The sequence below is a fragment of the Lacerta agilis genome, chromosome 3, assembly GCF_009819535.1.
Source record: "Lacerta agilis isolate rLacAgi1 chromosome 3, rLacAgi1.pri, whole genome shotgun sequence".
NCBI classification, from domain to species: Eukaryota; Metazoa; Chordata; class Lepidosauria; order Squamata; family Lacertidae; genus Lacerta; species Lacerta agilis.
This window is the reverse complement of record NC_046314.1, coordinates 117711172-117734197: the sequence shown is the minus strand read 5'-3', so window position 1 is coordinate 117734197 and position 23026 is coordinate 117711172. Positions and strand designations below refer to the sequence as shown.

The 23026-nt window shown below is 51.3% G+C and overlaps 2 protein-coding genes across 3 annotated transcripts; both read right to left on the bottom strand.

The window, feature by feature from the left end:
- Window positions 1–423: 423 nt before the first annotated feature.
- Window positions 424–9472, bottom strand: MPV17 (mitochondrial inner membrane protein MPV17). Of its 2 annotated transcripts, none has more exons than XM_033145286.1 (7): window positions 9378–9472; window positions 4636–4751; window positions 4298–4390; window positions 3622–3717; window positions 1840–1872; window positions 1439–1491; window positions 424–1367 (listed from the first exon to the last, which is right to left on the bottom strand). In XM_033145286.1, exons 1-7 carry the CDS (start codon window positions 9448–9450, stop codon window positions 1256–1258), a joined length of 576 nt encoding a protein of 191 aa, XP_033001177.1. In that variant the 5' UTR covers window positions 9451–9472; the 3' UTR covers window positions 424–1255. The 2 variants fall into 2 exon arrangements, with proteins under 2 accessions (XP_033001177.1, XP_033001178.1); XM_033145287.1 differs by having other exon boundaries at window positions 431–1348.
- A 3962-nt stretch (window positions 9473–13434) lies between these two features.
- LOC117044485 (zinc finger protein 420-like) lies at window positions 13435–16700 on the bottom strand. The gene is made up of 4 exons (XM_033145284.1): window positions 16625–16700; window positions 16280–16362; window positions 15934–16060; window positions 13435–15455 (listed from the first exon to the last, which is right to left on the bottom strand). The coding sequence occupies exons 1-4, from the start codon at window positions 16683–16685 to the stop codon at window positions 13492–13494; spliced, it is 2235 nt and encodes a 744-aa protein (XP_033001175.1). The 5' UTR covers window positions 16686–16700; the 3' UTR covers window positions 13435–13491.
- Window positions 16701–23026: the final 6326 nt, after the last annotated feature.

Genomic DNA, 23026 nt, shown 5'->3' with positions numbered 1-23026 from the left:
GTCCTTTTGCAGACGCTCGATTCCACCTTCCCGCAAGGCAGCAGTGGTTTAAGCACTCGTAAGCGCACCAGCTCGGGTGCAACCATCATGTCCAGCACCCGCCGCTCGAGTGACCCACCACCCCCTCCCATCCGAAGGTAGACCCCTCCTGCCCACGGAGGCTCCATTTAGCCACGGATAGACATTTCGGCCACGTTTGCCTATTCCCCTTTCAAAGCCACCTTTGCGGCTTTCACGTTTGCCTGTTCCTCACTTCCTCTGGGGGCCACACAAGCACCCTCTACGTAAATCCTGCCGTGCAGGTTGTCCACCTTTTCATCAAGAGGCCGAGCGGCACCTCCTGGGCCTGAGAGACCTTCGCCCAGAGACTCAAGTTGAGTCCATATGCCGGCATCAAAGACAGAAGACACTGTTTTTCACAATGGATTTATTTGGCTCAACAGCCACCTTCACGGGAAGGTCAGAGAAGCCCACGAAGGGGGCCCATGCAGTCTATCACAGTGGTCAGCCAGATGCCCTCCCTCGCTTCCCTTCCCTAGCAACTAGGATCGAGGTAGAGTGTCACTGCACATGGAAGCTCCATGCAGCCATCCAAAAACGGCCCCCAATAGACCTTTCTCCTTCATACAGTTGCTGAATACTTTTTGGAAGCCACGTAAAGTGACGAGTGCATTGAGGGTTGTGCCCAGTTGATAAAAGGCTGGTCTCTCACGGGCTGCCCCCTCACTTGACACGAGAGGGTGCCATGCATTCTGCCAGGGGAAAGAGCCAAGAGATGGGCTAGACGAGTCTGCCTGTTTCTCCCCACTGTGCTCTGACAAAGGAGGCAAGTGAGGAGCTTCCAGTGGGGGGGCAGGGGTCACAGCACCCCTGGGGCCTCCCAATGACCACAGAATGATGCCCTTGACCCTCATGTGTGGCTGGAGCCGGGTGTCAAGGCAGAGGGGGCTTCCCTTGCCAGAGACCATCCAAAACAGATTCAGCAAGGACCTCCAGGCGATACGTCCCATCGGGGGTGAACCTGCGGCTGGACTCCAGCTCCCACCATCCCTGAAGCTGCTGGGAGCAACTGGGGCCAGAAGCCCAACAGTATCTCAGGGCTTCCGGGCTTCTCTCTGCCTCTTGGGGGCCAGTATTGGGGAGGGGGTGCATGGAGCAGCCTGGCCCCTTGGTTGTGGGGCAGGTGGGTGCACAGGACCCAGATTGCTAGACAGGCCGTAGTGGATGACAAGAGTAGGGTGCAGAGGGGCTGGAGTCAGGATGAGTCTCCTCCACTGGTCACAGCTGGTTGGCCTTCCAGGAGAGATAGGCGTTCCAGACAATGGCAACACACTGGACCACGGCCAGCCTGGGGGGCAGAGAAAGAGCTGAGGGGCAGCGACTCTGCCAACAGGGGCTGGGGGGGGCAGGTCCTGCAGGCAGGAAAGGCAGGTCTTACCTGTAGTTCAGGGGGACGAAGTAGAAGTTGGCCACTTGCACAGCCGGCCAGATCTGAAAGGGAGAGGGAGCGACAGATGCGCCACTGGGGAAGCAGGGTGGCTGCAAAGTGCATGGCCCCAGGAAGACCCCTCCCCAAATCCTCAGGCCCAAACCTCTCAGTGCCACGAGGGGAAGGGAAGCTGTGATTCCTGCATTGCTGGGGGCTGGGCTAGATGACAATTGGGGGCCCCATCCAACTCTACGATTCTATGGTGTGTTGAGCTTTGAGGCTGCCAGAGATGCTGCCTGTAGGGCCTCTGGAAGGGCAGCCAAGGGCCTTGCGGGAGTGGGGGGGGGCACACGGATGGCAGGCGGCACAGGGAGGCAGGTCCTGCCAGGGGCAGCTGGAGGAGGACTCACGTAATAGTTGGTGATCAGGGCATCCGCGTAGTCCTGCAAGAGAGCAACCCAGAGAGGAAGGGGAGGTGAGGGCTGGCTGGCTGGCTGGCAGGGCCCCACCATGGCTCAGTGAATCCAACCCCTGCCCCGAGAGGGACTTCTCCATGCCAGGCATCTCCTGTGCAGGCTCAGAGCCAGGGAGCGTCTCCAGAAGTTTATCCCAGACTCCTCTCTCACAGACAGAAAAAGGCTGCACTCCTTGTGCTTTGGCCTTGTAGTTTGATCTTGTGAACTGCCCTGAGATCTTGTGATTAAGGGTGGCATATAAATCTAACAAAGAATAACAATAAAAACCTTGTTGGTCTTCCTTTCATATACTTCGCCTCACCCCCTCCTCTTAGAAAACAACCCCCATTCCTTCCAAGACTCCCCCCTCCCAGGTCACCTTCACACCACTCCTTGGAAGGGTTGTTTATTATTATTATTATTTATATACTGCCCTATACTCGGAGGTCTCAGGGTGGTTTCAGCTGAGGGACACCGGGGGGGGGGGTCCCCTTCACAAGGGTTCAGCCCCACCCGCCCCACAGCACAGGCCTGCCCTTGGGGCCTCTGGAGCCAGCTGGGTCTCGGTCCTGGAAGAGCTCTGGTGGGTTTGGGGAAGCAGAAACCCTTCTGGTCCAGGCAACCCCACCAGGGGACCCCCATACTTCTGGCTCATGGGACCCCCAATTGTATACTCCTACATGGGGGTCAGGCAAAGGAAGAAGGCAGAGGGGTGCTGGTGTGTTAACCCCCTCCCCCAAGGATCCTGCTTGGCTCAGTTGCCCCTCCCTCTGCCTCAGTGAGACTTGGTGGCACATCCAGCTCCTCAGGAGGGAGGGGGTCACTGTGACATTTATCCTCCGGTGACTCATCTCTGGTGAGTAAAGCAACCAAGATGAGATGGGAATAAAAGGCTCTCCCTGCTCTTGCAAAGAGATGGGGAGGGGGCTGTGTGTGTCTCAGGCGGGCCGGCTCCCTGCACCAGGCTGTCCAGGTGACTCGAGAGACATTGGCAGGGGTCATGCAGGTCCCTCGCAGGACAGGAGGCGGCAGAACGGCAGGCAGCTGGGGGGGGCAGATGCTGCAGCTCAAAGGGCAGAGGGGCTTGAGGGATGAGCACGCCAGGACATCGGAAGGGGAGCCCTGCAGGGCCAGACCAGAGGGGACCGCCACCTCGTCCAGTGGCCCCCTCTCCCACCACCATGCAGCCAACCTCAGAAGATCCTGCTTGCCAGCTTCCCTTGGGGGCACCTGGCTGTCCACTGTCAGAACAGGAGGCTGCCCCAGAAGGGCCACTGGCCTCATCCAGTCCCCTGCTTGCCTGTGACACCCCCTCCCCAGCCTCTATCTAATTCAGCCACGAGGACTAGCAGCTTTGTCCTGGAGGAATTTCATTTATCTAAGAACCATCCAAATGGGTGGCCGTCGCTGCCCCTTGTGGAAGGGAGTTCCGCTGCTTAACTAAGTGTTCTTGTGTGAAGAAGTCCTTCCTTTTGTCAGACCTGGATCCAGCCATGGAAGACGTCCCCATACGCCTCTCCAAAGGCGGAATGGAAACCTCTGAGGAATAACTCTCTGGCACAGCAATCGCCTACAAGCAGAGGCACAGGGACCCCCCAATACTGGTAGCATGAAGGGAGGAAATCAGGGATTCTTCATTGCGGGAGTGGGGTTAGATGACCCGTGGGGTACTTCCAACTCTGCCCTTCCAGAGATGGCTACACCCCTTCCCTGCCAGCTGCCCTGCGGCCAACTCACCCGCTTGATCTTGTCCCAGTTCTCCTCCAAGGACAGACCATTGAGTGCTCCTGCCACAGCCAGGAAAGAGCCCAGGAAGCAGGGGGCAAACCCGGCCTGTTGGAGAAAGAAGGAGAGGGGATCCATGGGGAGAAGGTGGAGCCAGCGGCATCTCAGCTGCCAGGGAGATCTCAAACAAGGAGCTGGGAAGGAGGAAGAGCTCCCTGGCCCCCCAGTAACCACCTGGGTCGGCAGCACTCCCCGCCCCCCCATGCACATGCAGAAGGGCCTGCTTAGCACTGAGCCCCCTCCCCACCCGCCCCTGTGCAGCTGACAAAAAGATGGGGAGGACCCTGGCCAAACCAAGCATCAGAAAAAGTCGTCATGGGGGCTGGAGCAGGGAGAGGTGATCTGACAGCCGTCTTCAAATGCCCAAAGAAGGAGTCAGCTTGTTTCCTGCAGCTCCTCCAGAGGGGGGGACCCAAACAAATGGATTTAAATGGAAGAAAGGAGATTCACCACTAGGGAGAACTTTGCTGAACAGAGACCCCTGTGAGGTGGTGGACTCTCCTTCCTGGGAGGATTTTGAGTGGAGGTCGGATGTCCACTGCCAGGGATTCCTTAGATCTGGAGGAGAAGGCCGCAAAGCCTTGGGTGACCTGTTGGCTTTGGGATCCCAAGGAGAGAGCCCCCTGACCTGATCCAGCAGCATCTTCTGGAACGCAGCCACCCTGGTCGTGCCGGGCACCAGACGGTCAAGGATGTGGTACCAGCCCCCAATGACTGGACCCTGCAGGGGAGAGGGGCAGTCAGGGGTTACAGCACAGCAATGAGGCAGAGCCTCCCCCCACAGCCACAGAGGAGGACCAGGGAGACCCAGGCCTGTCAGGTCAAGTCCTCTTGGTGAAGCAGTCTCTCCAGGAGCCAAGAGGGACGTCTCCCAGCCCTGAGGAAAAAGCCAGGCCTGGCCCTTCTGGCTTGGGGCTCCTGTGCCCCCAGTTCTCCACCCCACCCACCCAACTTGCCCTGGCTCACCACAAAACAGAAACCGATAGCCATCATCTTCAGGGTCCGCCGGCTGCTGTGCCCAGCCAGCCCCCTCCTCTCCACCACCTGTTGGGAGATCACATCTCCCACACCCACCAGGGTCCCTGTGCAAAGCAAGCAAGCAAATCAGTTTATTGTGAGGACCATGCCTTTACACAAATATCTGCACAATATTAATTTAATATAGTTGGGTCCCTGTGCAAAAGCAACATCGTCTCATGAGTTGGGTGCAACGTCTGCCCAGTCCCAGAGGACAAGTCAAATGACTCACTTCCTGGCTTGAGCCAAACCACAGTTGGCTTGTTGTTGCCTTGAATATCCAGATTGAAAACTGGAATTAAACCTGAAGGTTTTGATCCTGGTTTGCAAGGCAAGCTCAGACCCCAGTAGGGCACCCTGAAGACAGCTGTGGGCTTGAGTTTGCTCCAGACAGAAAAGGGGCTGCAGTTCTTGTGAGACTGAAACGCTTCAAGCTTAGCTGTGTGGACACTCTTCACGTGGAAAACCTCATGTGCACAAAAAACAATGTATTTCTTTCCTAAAATTCACACACCGCTTGATTGGGGAGGGGGGGAATCCCTCAAAGTGGTTTACAAAAAGATAAAAGTTTGGGTGGCCATCAGTCACGGATGTTTTAGTTGTGATTCCTGTGTTGCAGAGGGTTGGACTAGATGACTCTCAGGGTCCCTTCCAACTCTACGGTTGATGAAGCAAAAGATAGGCTGCTGGGTTGGAACGAGGAGGAAAGGGGGGATGCAAAGCCACACATTCCCCAGCCCAGGCAGGCCTGGCTTTTTCCTGGTCTCTGGCCAAGGGGGCACAGCCTCTGATCCACTGCCTCCCCCAAAGTGCCTGCCAGTTATCTCTTGACGTCAAGCTTCCCTGCTTGGAGTGGATCCAGTGAGCTGGCAAAGGGAGAAGACACAGCCCTGTGCCCAGAAGAAGAGAAGCCGCCTCTCTTCTCCCAGAGAGGAGAGACGGAAGGGGGCAGGGAGCGCTGGGAGCCATTGGCAAGCGAGGGAGGGGGCTCAGCCAGAGCCTGCACAGCTGCCTCCATTTCGTCTGCATGCTCTGAGCGCTAGGTCCTAAGGAAGGTGGGGGGCTCCCCTTCCTTGGAGGTTAGACTGGATGGGCCTTGGGGGTCCCTTCCAATTCTACAATTCTAAGAATCTGCCAGAAATGTGAAATGTGTTACCTGCTCTGCCCGCCAGCTATTTAACAGCCCCTGGCAGGAAGGCAAGACAAAAGGAGTTGGGAAAGGGTGCAGGGAAATCCACAGAGACGGCAAAGCAGATTGAACATTGAGATGTCATTCCTGCCTGCAGCATGAAACTGGGGCCCTGCAAAAGTATGCGCGAGCCCCATGACTGGAAGACGCCCCCCACGGAGGGTCACAGAACCCCCCCCCTTCCTGAAGAACACCAGAGTCCCCAGGAAACAGGGGGAGTTCCAGATCTGCAGCGGCAGAGGAGGAAGAGGAAAGTCGGTGTGAATCTGGAGGGTTGAAAGGAAGCAGTACACAGAACTGAGTTGGGCTCAGGTCCTGCTCTGGGCGGGGGGTGTCATTCATCTGGGGGCACCTGGCTGGCCACTGTGACGGACCCCCGTTTGGCTCTTTGGATCTTCTCATGCAAGCGCCCCTTCCAATGCCTGCTACCCAAAGCCTCCCTCCCTGAGAGACAGGGAAACCCCCCCCCCCCCTGCTTTGGATGCCGTGTCAGAAACACCGTGGTGTTGGCTCCACTTCTCCACTTGCTCATTGAGAAATTCACAGCTCCTGTCGCCAAACGCTTCCTCCCAGCTTCATTCATTCATTCATTCATTCACTCACTCACACAGATTGGCGGGAAGGGGGGGGAAGGGGCACCTGTATGACGCAGCTGGCAGCCAGGCCAAATGTAATGGATGAGAGTCGCTCTGTGCCAGCCGCACCACAGAGATTGACGACTCCCCGGGCGATGACTTCACCCGCAAGGAGCCTTGGGAGGCTGCCAGCACCATTCAATGGCCACTCCCTCCCCAACACACACAGCAAGCGGGCAGATTCCATGGCACCTGGTGGAAGGATGGATGGCCCCCCAGGAGAAGTGATGAGGTTGGGGAGGAGGAAGGAGATAAGAGAAGCCTGGTTGGATCTAGGCCAAGGGCCCACCCTTTTATTTTATACTTTCATTTTTATACATTTCAATAATATTACAATCATTTTAACATTTCAAAACTTGACTTCCTTCCCCTTCTTTCTAAGGTTCCTTAAATTTTTAACATTTTTTGCATATCCAAATTAACTTAATTTGCTCAGTTATTCATCTACTTTAAATATATACTGTTTTAAAACTGCAGGCTATTACAATAATCCTGCCAATGTTCTTATCTGTTTACAGTTTGTTTGTAAATATTCCCTAAACCATTTCCATTCATTTATAAAAAGTTGCTATCTTGATTTCTTATTTTTCAAGTAAGTTTTCCCATTTATGCATATTCCATAAGTTTTCATATCCATTCTTCTTTCCCTGGGACTTCTTCTAGGCCAAGGGTCCACCTTGTCCAGCATCCTGTCTGTCCCCACCCCCACCCCCGCAGCAACCAACCAGATGCCCCGATGAGAAGCCCCCAAACAGGGCAGAAGCAAGAGAGCAGCAACTCTCCCCACTTGCAATGTCCGGCAACAGGTATCAAAAATGTTAGAACTTAAGAGCCCGATAAGAAAGAACTGGATCAGACTGATGGTCCTTCTAGCCCAGCATCCTGTTCTCACAGAGGTTGGCCAAATGCCTGTGGGAACCCTGCAAGCAGGATCTGAGCACAAGAGCCACTCTCCCTTCTTGCGGTTCCCAGCCATATTCAGATATTCAGAATAATGATGTTCAGAAGCATTGCCGTCTCCAACTGTGGGGGCAGAGCTGAGCCATCATGGCTAATAGCCTTCCATAGCCCCCCCCCCCAATGAATTTGTCTCATCCTCTTTTAAAGACATCCAGGCTGGTGCCCAGGAGCTGGGGAATCCGGAGTGAGGAGGACTGCTGCTTCAGAACTTGTTTGGGGCACAGAATCCAGAGCGGCAGTTGCTGCAGGGAGGGTCTAAATCCCAGCCCAGGCAGAGGGTGCTATCCTGGCTGCACAAGGGGACTCAGCCCTGCTAAGGTGGCAGGTGGGTCTTCCCTGGTTTGCAGGTGAGGCCTTCACCACTCACAGCTGAGGTAAAGGCAAAGTTCCTCCCCCCTCGTGCGGGCTGTGCATGGCGTCAGCTACAGCTAGACAGGCTTGTCACCCCTACAGTCACACACAACATTCCACCACCTTTTGATTTTTAAGGGCACTTATAAGCCGTGAATATGGCTTTGTTCAGTCGTGTCCGACTCTTCGTGACCCCCTGGACCAGAGCACGGCAGGCACGCCTATCTTCCACTGCCTCCCGCAGTTTGGCCAAACTCAGGCTAGTCGCTTCGAGAACACTGTCCAACCATCTCATCCTCTGTCGCCCCCTTCTCCTTCTGCCCTCCGTCTTTCCCAACATCAGGGTCTTTTCTAGGAGTCTTCTCTTCTCATGAGGTGGCCAAAGTACTGGAGCCTCAACACTAAAATCATTTTTGAAAACTATAAAAATGCAGAACAATGACCAAGAGGGAATCAAATGAATTCTCTAAAAGCACTTGGCAAAACAAAAACATTTTCATCAGGCGGCCAAATGTTGGCACTGTGGGAACCTTCTGATTTCAAGAGAAATGGAATTCCTAATTCCTGGAGCCTGTGTGCAAAAGGCATTTGCTTGTGGAGGAACTGGAAGGATATAAGACGACTGTGAGGCACCTCAGGGAAAGACCTCAGGACACTCCCATCTGGGCTTGGTCCCTGGCTGCACCCTGTGATGGTTGGCTGAAGGAGCCCACTTCCGTAGCTGCTGACTGGGGAGGCTCCCCCCGCCTTGCTTAGCACTTCGCCAGGGAAGAGCTGGGCCGCCAAACGTCCTTCAGGCAGGTGGGCGGCTACTCAGAGCCATCTGCAGCATCCCCAACAATTCAGCAGAGCTCCCTGCACCACCCACTCTCCAGGGTCAAGCAGGGGGCTTGTGACCCCCCACTCAGCCACTGGGGGACTAACCTACCTCACAGGTCTAGTTACAGGTACGTAGCCGTGTTGGTCTGCCGTAGTGGAAACAAGATAAAAAAAATTCACCCATCACCCATTCCCACCACTCTTCTGAGTAAAACCCCTCCCCACTCTCTCACTATATATAAGGGTCTGGTGACTTCTGTTTCAGTGTATCTGAAGAAGTGTGCATGCACACAGAAGCTCATACCAAGAACAAACACAGTTGGTCTCTAAGGTGCTACTGGAATTTTTAAAATCTTGTTTCGACTACCTCACAGGGTTGTTGTGAAGACGGAGTGGGCTACACCTACACACGCTACTTTGAGCTCCGTGGAGAAAGGGCGGGAACAAATGCAACGGGGGGAGGACATCCGTGACTGATGGCCACCCAAAGCACTTGCTTGCCCTTTCCTGGACTTCTGAACTCAGGATGGGCAGGGAAATGAGATTCCTGCCCTGGAGGAGGCCGCCCCTGAGACGCCCCTCTCCAAGCCCCAGAGCCCTTCCCCGCCCCGGCCCAGGAGCGCCGGCGGGGCCTCGTCTTTGGAAGCGCTGGAGCCACGCCGGGATGAATCCGGAGCAGGCCAGGGGAGTGTCCCTCTCTCTTGGGGGAAGCAAGGCGGGCGCGGCCTCCCTCTTACCGGCGGTGCCGATCTGCACCTTCCACGGGTGCCGGGCCATCAGTCTCTGGTAGCCTCTCCACAGGGCCGCCATGCCGCCTCTTCTTCCGCGGCCTCGGAGGCCCCCGGGGAACGGGATCCGAAAGCGACTCACGTGCCGCGAAAGGGACTTCCGGCGCCCGGAGATGACGTGCAGGCGCCTCCGAAGGCACGCACGCTTATTGGCAGGAAAAGAGGGAGGGAAGGAGGCGCCGAAGGATCACGTGAGGGAGGCGCGCGGACCATAGACAACGGGTAGAGGTGCACGCGGGAGTCTGCTGCCTGCTCTTTTGAGAAAGAAGAAAACATAGATCGAGAGAGGGAGCCCGAAGTTCGGCTCTGATTCCGGCGCCCCGGAGCCAAGCGGAGCTCCCCCTGTCATTTTGCAAACTGCTCAGGATCTTTGTGGGCGTGCGCATTAAAAAAAACCCGCTAGGCATGGAGGATGTGGACCATTTGTTGTGTTGTTTTAATGGGATTCTTTTTGGAGGAAGGAATTGAGGGGATGCTCATCCAATGAACAGACGGTACCAAACTGGGAGGGGAAGCTGATGCCGCCGAAGACAGAATCAGGATTCAAAATGACCTTAACGGATTGGACAACTGGGTGCGAGCTAACAAAATGAATTTCAATAGCGACAAATGTCAGGCTGTGCACTTAGGCAGGAACAACCAGGTTGGCAAAGGGGCATCGTAGTAGTTTCCCCACCCTCAGAGATTTGGGTGGAGGCCATCCTGGGGGGCGGGGGGGTCCTCAACTGGGGGAATGCTCTTTGCGCCGCCACCCCCTTCCTGTGACATCTGAAATACTGAATTACAAATGTAGTAGTAATCATAGCAAAAAGACTTAACAATCAGAACAAGAATCACATAAAGTGTCAAACGTGGGAGGGGGGATTAAGCCTTGAAATTTCCTTTTGTTTTTACTTAATGGGTGTGAAGTGGAGGGATAGGGGCAAACTGCTGGAAAAACTTCCCAGATTGTGATGTAACTGATGTCTTTGAGGTGGCCTCTTGCCTGGCACTCTGGGGCCAGGATGCCAGCGACTAACACTTGGGAAAAGGGTTGCTGGGCACGTGAATTGTAGCATGGGTAGAGAGGGCTGGTGGAAGAGGGTTTTCTAACTATTCTGAGCACTTGGGGGGGCTCTTTCAGGGAGCCCCCAAAGAGGTGGGGAAGGGGGCTGGGCGCATGCTGTTCTCTGGGGCTGTAGGAGCTGGGTGCCTGGTTTATGTTTATTCTCTTGAAGGGAGGAGAACTGGTCTTGGGTCTGCTGAGGGAAGGGGGGCCAGGGGTCCTGCTTTTTGCCCACCTTTCTTCCATTTCTTGTACATGCCCTTCTTAACTCTCAGCTCATCTGTAAGCTCCTTATGCAGCCACAACGGCTTCCTTAGATGTACTTTTGGGTGGCACTTTTTCTTTTATGAACCCACCCCCCTTTAATACTGATACTTTAGTGAAGGTTTCGGTACAGAAATGGAGTTAAAAAGGTGGAGAAAGGTTGAAACAAAGCAAAACGAACTGCTTGAAACATGATACAATACAACCAGTGTGGTGTAGTGGTTAAGAGTGGTAGACTCGTTATCTGGGGAACCGGGTTCGCGTCTCCACTCCTCCACATGCAGCTGCTGGGTGACCTTGGGCTAGTCACACTTCTCTGAAGTCTCTCAGCCCCACTCACCTCACAGAGTGTTTGTTGTCAGGGAGGAAGGGAAAGGAGATTGTGAGCCGCTTTGAGACTCCTTCGGGTAGTGAAAAGCGGGATATCAAATCCAAACTCTTCTTCTTCTTCTTCTTCTAAATAAGTAGACAGGTTATTTTTATAAATGCATTCAAGATATTATATTTGCCACAGGCAAATATAGACTAGAACATAGTTGTTCTAGTCGTACTGCCAATGAAGAAAAGGGCTGCCATGAGGCTCATACAGGAGTTTCAAACACAGCACATGAAGAGTCATAAAATTCAGGATCGTAAATAATAATAACATCAAAACATCCTACTACGCACATTGGAAAGATTGCAGGCCATGGGATATACACACGCATGGCTCTAGACTGATACCATTTCCCTTATTTATCTAGCATACTCCCGGTCCATTTGGTCTTAACTTACAACTCATCAGACAGTTTTCTTACTAACCAGAAAATCAGTGAGAAGGGACGAGGACCAGAATTTTCTCTCCTCTTTCTGGGCCTCACATAGCTTCCAGGAGAAATGCTGGTTCTTCCCCAGATGCTAACTCCACAAGTAACCCTTTGGCAAAACATTAATTTCCCTCCTAAAAGCCCATGCAATGTTTACACAGCACAGGAAGAAAGCATGAGGGTTACAAAATGCAGGCATACAGGAATCATTCACTGATGCATTCTATCGGAAGGTTAAATGCAATTACTACTGGAACAGTTAGAACAAAGTCAAAAGCTATATCTAATGCAGGGGTCAGCAACCTTTTTCAGCCGTGGGCCGGTCCACTGTCTCTCAGACCATGTGGTGGGCCGGACTATATTTTGAAAAAAATATGAACAAATCCCTATGCCCCACAAATAACCCAGAGGTGCATTTTAAATAAAAGCACATATTCTACTCATGTAAAAACACGCTGATTCCCGGACCGTCCACAGGCCGGATTTAGAAGGCAATTGGGCCGCATCCGGCCCATGGGCCTTAGGTTGCCTACCCGTGATCTAATGTTGAATTAAATACCCATATTTTACATTAGAATCAATATCAGTCTTTCAGCAGAACGAAGGGCGCGAGTCATCCACATATAGTTGTTGGTATGTGGGTTTGGGTAATATTATCCCCTGACAATTTCAATTCCCTGCCCCCAAAGTAGTATTTATACATCATAATACTTTCCTCCCAAAATGTGCAAGTGTTAGACATTGCATCCAATAAATTATAAACATTTTTGTTGTATAAGACATGATTCATAATCTAATGAAACATTAGCTACCAAAGTTAAAACTTTGTCCCACTGACAGGGTAAGACAGGAACCTACAGTTCTTTACTCTGTTCGTTTTTCAGGTTTTGTATGTCAAATTGATTGAGTGTAACAAGGTATCTATAGAAAACAATCCCTGGCTTTTTAGTCTCAAAGGATTTAGCCAATTGTTCTAATATCTCAGGTGTCTTAGATTCTGTAAAAGCTGCTGGTCCAAATAAAGATGTTAAAAGATGTTGCAGCTGCAAGTATTGCCATTGATCCAGCCTCTCTCATAAACCATGATGGACACCTGGTTAGCCAGAGTCTCTTCCAACTCTATGATTCTATGTGAAAACAACAGGGCCCTTCTGATGTTCTCAGGCTCCTCCGGACTGGTACCTCCTTTCATAAAACACCCTCCTGCCTGCTGCGTCTATTCTCTATTCCTGCATTTCAAGGGGTTGAGCTGGATGCTCCTTGGGGTCCCTTACAATTCTACTGATCTATGATCCAACAAAGATGATCTCCTCAGCTCCCACCTTTGGGTGCAAGGTCACCTGAGGCCACTGGTGCGCTGGCAAACTGTCTTGCATTCAACAGGGACCCAAAGCTCTTACTCAACATCACCCTGGGCTCCCACATCCAAGATAGATCGTTCAACAGCACGACTACTTCTGGTGCCATGCTACTGGTGGAAAAGACAACATTCCAGACTACACTGGTGGAGAATGGAATAAACTGTTGGCTGTTTCAGAAGGAGCCAATCCTGAATTCTCCAACCAGACATCAAGAACGTAGAGCATGTTGACTGAGGTCCTCCTCTGAGGGTCTTCTGCCGGTTCTGTCACAGGAAGAAGTGAACTTACAGGGAACTTGGCAAAAGGCTTTCTTGGTAGTGGTGCCCTCCCTGTGGAACGCGCTCCCTTCAGATGTCAAGTAGATAAAGAACTAAATAACTTTTATAAGACATTGGGAAGTTTTTAATGTTTGATATTTTACTATGTTTTATGTATGCTGTAAGCTGATAAGAGTGGTTGAGGAAACCCAGTCAGATGGGTGGAGTATAAATATTATTATTTTTAATCCTGCAGGTTCCTTATGAGGAACGTTTGAGGGATTTGCATATGTTTAGCCTGGAAATTCAAAGGATATGTGATAGCCATGTTCAAATACTATGATTCTCCTTGCTGTGAGTTCCTTGATGGAAACTGAGACTTTTTTTCCATTTGAAGCTCTTTCCACATTCCAAGCACTGATATGGTCTCTCCTCACTATGAATTCTTTGATGGGAAATAAGATGTTCCTTCCTACTGAAGCAATTTCCACACTCCAAGCACTGATATGGTTTCTCCCCTGTATGTATTCTTTGATGGGAAGTGAGTGTAGCCCTCCAAATAAAGCTCTTCCCACATTCCAAGCACTGATGTGGTGTCTCTCCTGTATGAATCCTTTGATGGGTTGTGAGCTTAGATTTCTGACTGAAGCTCTTTCCACATTCCAAGCATTCATAAGGTTTCTCTCCTGTATGAATTCTTTGATGAGCCATGAGCTTAGCTTTCTGAATAAAGCTCTTCCCACATTCCAAGCACTGATGTAGTTTCTCTCCTGTATGAATTATTTGGTGAGCTGTGAGCTTAGCCCTTTGACCAAAGCTCTTTCCACATTCCAAGCATTCATAAGGTTTCTCTCCTGTATGAATTCTTTGATGGGCTGTGAGCTTAGCCTTCTGAATGAAGCCCTTTCCACATTCCAGGCATTTATGGGGTTTCTCCCCGCTGTGAGTTATTTGATGGGAAGTGAGACGTTCCTTCCTAGTGAAGCATTTTCCACATTCCAGGCATGGGTATGGTTTCTCCCCTGTATGAATTCTTTGATGGAAAAAGAGAGAGCTGCTGTGACTGAAGCTCTTTCCACATTCTAAGCACTTATGGGGTTTCTCCCCGCTGTGAATTCTTAGATGGCAACTGAGATTGGAGCTGCGATTGAAGCCTTTTCCACATTCAGAGCACTTATATGGTTTCTCCCCTGTATGAACACTTAGATGAGCTGTGAGCTTGGCCTTCTGACTGAAGTTCTTTCCACATTCAAAGCACTGATAAGGTTTCTCCCCTGTATGAATTCTTTGATGGGAAGTGAGACTGTTCTTATAGGTGAATCTCTTACCACACTCCAAGCACTGATATGGTTTCTCCCCTGTGTGAATTCTTAGATGGGAAGTGAGACTTTCCTTATGGGTGAATCTCTTTCCACATTCCAAGCATTCATATGGTTTCTCCCCTGTATGAATTCTTAGATGGGATGCAAGGCTTTCCTTATGGGTGAATCTCTTTCCACATTCCAAGCATTCATATGGTTTCTCCCCTGTATGAATTCTTTGATGAGAAGTGAGCTTAGCCCTTTGACAGAAGCTCTTTTCACAATCCAAGCACTGATAGGGTTTCTTACTTGTATGAATTTTCTGATGGGAAGTGAGATGGGATCTCCGACTGAAGCTCTTTTCACATTCCAAGCACTGATATGGTTTCTCCCCTTTATGAATTATTTGATGTGATGTGAGTTTAGCCCTTTGACAGAAGCTCTTTCCACATTCCAAGCACTGATATGGTTTCTCCCTTGTATGAATTCTTTGATGGGCCATGAGGTTAGAACTTTGCCTGAAGCTCTTTCCACATTCCAGGCACTGATACGGTTTTTCTCCTGTATGTATTCTTTGATGGAGAGTGAGTGAGCCGCTGAAACGGAAACTCTTCCCACATTCCAAGCACTGATATGGTTTTTCCCCACTGTGAGTTCTTTGATGGGAAGTGAGATTGAAGCTGTGACTGAAGCTCTTTCCACATTCCAAGCACTGATACGGTTTCTCCCTTGTATGAATTTTCTGATGCGACACCAGATTGCACCTCTGACTGAAGCTATTTCCACATTCCAAGCATTGATGGGGTTTTTCCCCACTGTGGGTTCTTTGATGGGATGTGAGACTATCCTTCCGACTAAAAGTCTTTCCACATTCCAAGCACTGATAGTGATTCTTCCCAATTGGATTTATTTGATGGGATGTCAAATAGGAGGTCTCTCCTCTGTCAGTTTTGTAATGGTCTCCATTGCTGATGATTTCCAATCCATCACCATCTGCATCAAAGAGAGAAATGGATTAGAACCTCAGGAAGAAATGGAGCCCCAAATTATTGAACACCCTTACTACAGGCTTTCCTGCCTTTGTTGATGCTCATTAACATACACACTGATAGGAACCTGAGCCTGGCACCTTCCAGGATAAATTATGTTTGGCCCAATCATGGAATCTCTACCATCTGCAAGGTCAGTCGTCACTTTGGTCAACCAAAAGCCAACAGAAGCAGAGACAAAAAACCTGACAGAAGCTATTTTAACTTCTTTCACCACTGTGAAGACCAGCATTAACATGGTTTAAGAAGCCATATGTGGAGGAAGAATATTGTCAGACCAAATGGTAGCTCTCCATTCAAGGTGAGCTGTGGGGTAATTAGAATGTGGTGCTGTTGTGCTCCATCAAAATATTGAAAATTCCTCACATATAGATATGTATTGGATTTAAAAACAGATACTATGGTAAAGCAGGAAGCCTTACTGAGAGAGTCCACAATCCTACGATTCTCCTCCATGACTTCCTTATGCAGAGCTCTCTGGTCAGGATCCAGCAATGCCCACTCCTCCTCTGTGAAATACACAGCGACATCTTCAAAGCACAGAGGACCCTGAAGGAAAAGGAAAAAGGTCCTCTTCTGAGGCAGCATAATCTACTATACATTGCTCAGTTGGTTTCTGTCTGTTGATTGTTGTGTTGATTGTTAATGTTGTTTTAATTACTTTGCTGCCCATTTTAATTATAGACACTTACTTGAACACTTTGTCTTATTGTGCGTTTTAATGGGCCCAGAGGCTCCCTCTTTCCCCACAAAGCTCCTTCCCAATACCTGATCTGTTTCCACAGCTGCAGCTTCCCCTCCAATACCATGAAAAGATGAGTGAGGAGGTCTTGAGGTGATCCTTCTGTCACCTGCGAGAGACAAAAGTCAACGGGAAGCCATCAGTTCCTGCATCTCTCAAGAGGTTCAGCACTTCATCTCTAACTATAGATGGGCCTTATAAAATGGTTTTCCTTGCTGAGTGTATTGAGACATTTGCACCCATTTCAAATTTTAGTTGTGTCAAAATACATCTCCCCTCCTTGGGGCTTTCGGTCTCCCTTCAAAAGATGAACACAACCCACAAATTAGTTTCAAAATCCACAGAATGAGAAAAAACTTCTTCTTCCTTACCCAGCGGCCTCCCTCTGGTGTCCAATGGAGTCTTCTCTGCCTCAGGGGAATCCAGGCCCATTTCTACAAACAGGTCCTTTGCCTGAAAGAGTAACAAGGATTCAAAACAGAGAATGGGGAGAAGGATTGGAATAGGAATGTCACTCCGTGAATGCTTTCCAAAGTAGAGAATTTGGGGATACTCTCCCTCATGTTGGGGAGCCCCTTGGGAGTTTCCAGAGGAAAGTCTCTCTCACTTGCTGCTCTGCCTGCTTTCTCTCCTCTGCCTGACTCAGGAGGAAACCTTCAGCCAGAGCCACAGCCTGGGAAGTGGTCTCTGCTTCACATTCCCTCACCCAGCTCTCCATCTCCAGTGGAAGGACAGCCAGGAACTGCTCCAAGATCACCAGGTCCAGCACCTGAGGTTTTGTATGCCTCTCTGGCTTCAGCCACTGACAGTGAAAGTGGTGGAATCAGCTACAAGCCTCTTGGGGTCCTTTGGCCTCCTGAGAGTAGAACTGTCTCAACTGCTGGCTCTGTACATCTGAGCAGAGGGTGTCCTCCTCACCCAGGATCTTCTGCACTGAATTTCCCCCAAATCCCCCACTGCTCCCAGTTTGGAGGTCAGGGCCTCCTCCTGCTTCAGGGCCAACTGAGTCTTGCTCATCCATCTGGACTCTCATGAAGCCTCCAAGAGATCGAATTGTTCTGATTGTCCAATTTAGAGGTGCTAGCAAATCCCACAAAGCAAATATGCTGTTCTGTTATCAGATCGATACATGGTGAGGAGGAGAGAAATGTTTCCTGAGCAAGCGTGGCTGAGTCCTGCTAGGAACCAGGGCTGGACTGCACCACAGCCCTGACTCTAAAGTTTCATTAAAAGGAAAAAAAGTAAGAAGAGAAGTAAGCCTCTAGCCCTGGTCTAAGGAATGTAACCATGCAGAATTGCTTCACTGACAATTTCATGACCCAGAAGGTGGAGGACACAACAAGGGGATCATCTATCTTGGACCTGAGACAGGGACAAAGTGATCAACAAAGTGGAAGTACTGGGAAACATGGGAGGAAACCCAGCCAGATGGGCAGTGTATAAATAATAAATAATATCATCATCATCATCATCATCATCATGTCCCCCTGGGTTTCATGATTCACAGACAAGGGGAAGCGGAGTGTAGTCAGACATGCACTCTGGACTTTAAGAAGGCCAAATTCAAAAAACTTAAGGCAGGGGTCAGCAACCTTTTTCAGCTGTGGGCCAGTCTACCGTCCCTCAGACCACGTGGTGGGCCGGACTCTATTTTTTTTTGGGGGGGGGGAATGAACAAATTCCTATGCCCCACAAATAATTCAGAGATGCATTTTAAATAAAAGCATACATTCTACTCATGTAAAAACACCAGGCAGGCCCCACAAATAACCCAGAGATGCATTTTAAATAAAAGCACACATTCTACTCATGTAAAAACACACTGATTCCTGGACTGTCTGTGGGCCGGATTTAGAAGGTGATTGGGCCAGATCCGGCCACCGGGCCTTAGGTTGCCTACCCCTGGCTTAAGGAGATACTGGGTGAGATCCTATGTTCTGAAATACTAAAAGATATTGGAGTTTCTTAAAGGTGAAATATTGAAGGCCCAAATGCAGGCAGTCCCAACAAGAAAGGAAAGTGGGAGGCATCTACGGAAAACAGTGTGGCTGCCCAACCAAGTAATAAAAGAATAAATGATGTGAGGAGCGGCACTCCTTCCTCTGGCCAGAGACCATATTCTCCTCAGAGGATGGAGGCTCCAACCAGAGCCACTTCTCCCTCAGTCCAGGCCTTTCCAAATCCCTATTCCTGCCCCCCCTCTCCCAAAAGGATCCCTATCTCACTTTAATGCCCTGTTTGGGGAAGCTTCGCTTTGCATGGTTGACGTTTTATTATGGTTTTATATGTGCTCCAGTACTTTGGCCACCTCAGGAGAAGAGAAGACTCCCTGGAAAAGACCCTTACGTTGGGCAAGATGGAGGGCACAAGGAGAAGGGGACGGCAGAGGACGAGATGGTTGGACAGTGTTCTTGAGGCTACCAACGTGAGTAGGCAGTCTTCTCCGCCTCACACAAATCCAGGCCCATTTCTGCAAACAGATCCTTTCCCTGAAAGAGCAACAAGGATTCAAAACGAGAATGGGGAGAAAGATTAGAAAGGGAACGACCAAAGAAAACACTTTAGGGAAGCAGATTTTATTCCTTGCTTCCCGAAACATGGGGAACCATTAGAAGAGCAGTTTGGGAAGATTCTCCATGTTGGGAGCCCCTTGGGAGTTTCCAGAGGAAAGTCTCTCTCACCTGCTGCTCTGCTTGCTTTCTCTCCTCTGCCTGACTCACGAGGAAACCGTCAGTCAGGGCCACAGCCTTGGAAGTAGTCACTGGCCCACAGTTGGGGTCTTAAGCTGTGGACCCTCCAAAGTGACTCTCTTCCTCTCCCACGCTGTTCTTGGACGAGAGGGAGGGGAGAGGCCTCGAGCTGAGCAGCCCCTCGCACGCCAGCCCCCCCCCGCTTCCCTGGGACCCCCAATGCAGCAGTAGCCAGAGGATGAGCTGGGCTTCCCCCCCCCCGACCCAAAGCCCCCTCCCCAAGTTCTTATTGGCTGCGCTTATTTTATGTCCCAAGGTCTGCGTCCGGCTACAAAGGGACTTGTTCCCCTACCTGAAGGGGGTTTAATTTATTTGCACCCCTCCTCAACTGGCAGGACCCCTCGCTTTGTCGCCCTCGCACGTCATCCCTGGGACCCCCAATGCGCCCCGAGGGGGGAGAGAGGAGCGCGCGGAGGAGACAAGAGAGGAGTCAGGGAAGGGCTCGCGCGCCGGAGGACCCGCCCCTCACCCTTATTTCCTTTCCTCTCTAGGAAGGCTGCTCAGCTGCTCTTAACCCTTGGCAAGCCGAGCGCGCCCAGCTGGTCCCTCGGTCCGTCTCCCGAGCAGGAGCGCAGAGAAGGAGGAGGAGACGCCAGAAGCAGGGAGCCCGGGCCAGGATCCGAGAAGGGCGCCTGCCGCCCGGGCCAGAGGAGCCCCCTGCTGCCTGGGGATCTCCACCCCAAGCCTACCCCTTGGGGTTCAGGGAGCCTTAGGGGAGGCGAGGCAGGGGGCTGGGGCTGGGGGGAGAGAGAGAGATCGAAGCATGTCCCAACCAAGCGCCCTGAAGGCTGGCTGGGGGTCAAGCAGGTTCCCCACACCTCCCAAACTGCGCTCCAGGGACGCGCACGGGCAGAACTCTCCGCCGCTTCCCCCGGCAGGGCTCCAGGAGGCCGGGCAAGGCTTCCCGCTGCGCCCCTTCGGCCCGTTCCCCCGGGTCTCTGCCGCCAAGGATGCTGACCTGGGCTCAGCAAGGAATCCGCGGCCGAGCAGGCGGAGCTGGGGCCAAGCGGAGCCCGGGCTGCACAACCGGGGGCTTCCGGAGATCAGGGCGCGCGCACTCCCCATCACAACTCCCTCTGCGCGCTCACGCGGCCCCGGCCCCCAAGCGCCTCGCCCGGCCCCGGAGCTGCAGCTTGGCGCGCAGAGGAGAGGCAGCCAGCCAGGCTCCGAGGGGAGGCTGTTATGTATTAAGTTTAACTGCAGTTCTCAATCTGCCCACAGTGCTGCTGTTTCCACTCAGGTCCTCCCCAATATGCAAATGAAGACGAGATTGTTGTTCAGTGATTGGATAGCTAAGGGGAATTGGTTACTGTTGCGGGTTACTGAGTACTATATAAGCCAGTCCAGGGCTCAGAGCTGAAATAAAGAGCTGGTTGTTTTAAGAGCTGTGTCTTCGTCCTTCTACCCACTACTCAACAGAGGCTCTTCGCATCGGGAGTAGGAGGTGAGTCGCAGCTGCTAAGGGAAGGGGGCGCAGGGGGGCACTCAAGGCTCCCCTCCTCACTGAAGCTTATGGCGCTGCAGGGTCTGCCGTTGAAAGCAGATGCCTTCTCGGTTACTCCCTAACAAGGGAGGGCGAAGCTTCAAGGAGCCGCTGCCCACCCCGAACCTGGAACGGGCGGGAAGGGCCCGATGCCCGGAGAGGGTCTGCAGACTGTCTCGCAGATAGACTGTTTCTCCAAAGGGCTGGCTGGCTGGGGGAAGCCCTGCATGGGCTGAAGCTCTGCCTCCTCTGGGAGGGGCTCCATAGCTTTGTTACAGGAATTTCCCCGAACCACCCAGTTCCACAAGCACGACACACACACACACACACTTGAGTGAAAATGTAGAAGGGGAAGAAATGGAGGCAGTGAGAGATTTTACTCTCTTGGGCTCCATGATCACTGCAGATGGTGAAAGCAGTCACGAAATTAAAAGACACCTGCTTCTTGGGAGAAAAGCAATGACAAACCTAGACAGCAGCTTAAAAAGCAGAGACATCACCTTGCCAACAAAGCCAGTAGTAATGTATGGAAGTGAGAGCTGGACCATAATGAAGGCTGATCGCCGAAGAATTGATGCTTTTGAATTATGGTGCTGGAGGAGACTCTTGAGAGTCCCATGGACTGCAAGAAGATCAAACTTATCCATCCTTAAATAAATCAGCCCTGAGTGCTCACTGGAAGGGCAGATCCTGAAGTTGAGGCTCCAGTACTTTGGCCACCTCATGAGAAGAGAAGACTCCCTAGAAAAGACCCTGATGTTGGGAAAGATGGAGGGCACAAGGAGAAGGGGACGACAGAGGATGAGATGGTTGCACAGTGTTCTTGAAGCGACTGGCATGAGTTTGGCCAAACTGCGGGAGGCAGTGGAGGATAGGGGTGCCTGGCGTGCTCTGGTCCATGGGGTCACGAAGAGTCGGACACGACTGAACAACAAGTGTTTCTGTTATATATTCCTTTGAATTCAACCGTACGTCAGATTCATGCCGTTCCACCTTTCTTTCTCACCATGGAAAAAGGAGTATCAAAGGGGGGAGACATGGAACACGGGGCAGCCATAACCCTAGATGTAGCAGCAGGTCCACAGCGAACTCTGCTCAGCAGACATACCAACACCAATGGTGCCACTTACAAAGAGGCACCTTTTGGGAATGAATTCAGTACTGACTGAAACAAAGGAGAGTGATCAAACCCCCTCTGGAAGGGCAGGAAACTGAACATCTCTTTGTTCTCTGGAATGTGTGTATGGGAGGGGTGAGGGGAGGAACAAGACAGGTGTCAAGATACTCAGGTTATCTCAAACCCTCCCTTTTTGTGATGTATCAATGATGTAGTTATGATGTAGCGATGATATAGTTTTTAGGGGTGTAGCTTGGGGATTAGGAACTGATAAGGAAAGTTCCAGCTATCACCTTCCCCCACCGCGCGGCCCCACCGCGAGGCTTCCATGCCAGCGAGTGCGGGACCGTGGAGCCTCTACCTCCCGACGATGAGCGGGCACCCCTTTCACCCTGTTCTGGTCTTCCCCCCCCACACAAGTTGCACAAGCACCCACATAAACCCTCGCGATAAAGGGTTTCCCCAAAAGCCCCGATTTGCGCCCCTATAAACCTCCGAAATTGCTCCTGTCAAGCCCGTTCCTCGTACGGGCCATTTTCTCAATGAACGGCAACCCACCAATCAGAAGCATGCATTTCAGTCTGCAGGATGGAACGTTCAGCTGCCGCTCTGCACGCCTCATTTAACCCACTGACAAGGTGATGACAGATCAACAATGGAACTGAAACTACGGTGTACTTAGCAAAGGAAGTTATTAATTATGATTCGATACAATGTAACCACTAGACAATTTAGACTCAGAGGTGGTCTCTTTTACTTTGTAAAAGGTTTATTCATGTAAAAATCATATCTCAGTAACCCCTTATCCGATCTGCTTCATTCGGGTGTCTATCTTCTCCTTGGGGGATGGCCTCTCTAGTCCCACAGTCCCCACCATTCTCCAACCATCAGAAGGTTATGATTTCATTGCTTATGATTTTTCTGTCACCTAAATGAATTTTATCCCAGTGGCTTTCATAATCCCTTAGGCGAGGGAGCACGTACAACCCAGGTGTTGGAGGAAATGCCCCCACCCAAGTGATTCACTCAAGCACCCTCCAATCCGTTGCCATGGTGACATACATCCTCCAAGATGTTTCCCCATTCTTCTCGCCCGGTAGAAAATCTGGATGTATATTGTACCCACCCTAAACCCATTTACTTGTTTCCTGCCACCCTTCCTGATATGCTAAACTTGTTTACCTGTATATAAATCTTGCTTGGACCTCCTCTTTCCCCCTCCTTTCCCTAACGTAATTATGATGTAGTTTGCAATGTATCCTGGGTGATAGCAGGAAGTTTTAAAAGTTCATGACACGCTTTGTTCGGGGTTCGGATCCTCCGGAACCTTGTTGCGCAATAAACTCCTTTGCTTTTGCTCCAATCTCTGGCTGGTCTCCATTGACTCCGCAGCGAACCATGGGCTTCTTCCGTAGGACCGGGA

Coding starts and splice junctions, on each gene's coding strand:
- MPV17 (XM_033145286.1), bottom strand. CDS start 9,450: ATGGCGGCCCTGTGGAGAGGCTACCAGAGACTGATGGCCCGGCACCCG. Junction 1,873..3,621: donor ACTGGGACAAGATCAAGCGG/GTGAGTTGGCCG, acceptor GCTCTCTTGCAG/GACTACGCGGATGCCCTGAT. Junction 1,368..1,438: donor TTCGTCCCCCTGAACTACAG/GTAAGACCTGCC, acceptor GCTGCCCCTCAG/CTCTTTCTCTGCCCCCCAGG.
- LOC117044485 (XM_033145284.1), bottom strand. CDS start 16,685: ATGGGCCTGGATTCCCCTGAGGCAGAGAAGACTCCATTGGACACCAGA. Junction 16,061..16,279: donor CAGCTGTGGAAACAGATCAG/GTATTGGGAAGG, acceptor CTTTTCCTTCAG/GGTCCTCTGTGCTTTGAAGA. Junction 15,456..15,933: donor TAGGATTGTGGACTCTCTCA/GTAAGGCTTCCT, acceptor TCTTTGATGCAG/ATGGTGATGGATTGGAAATC.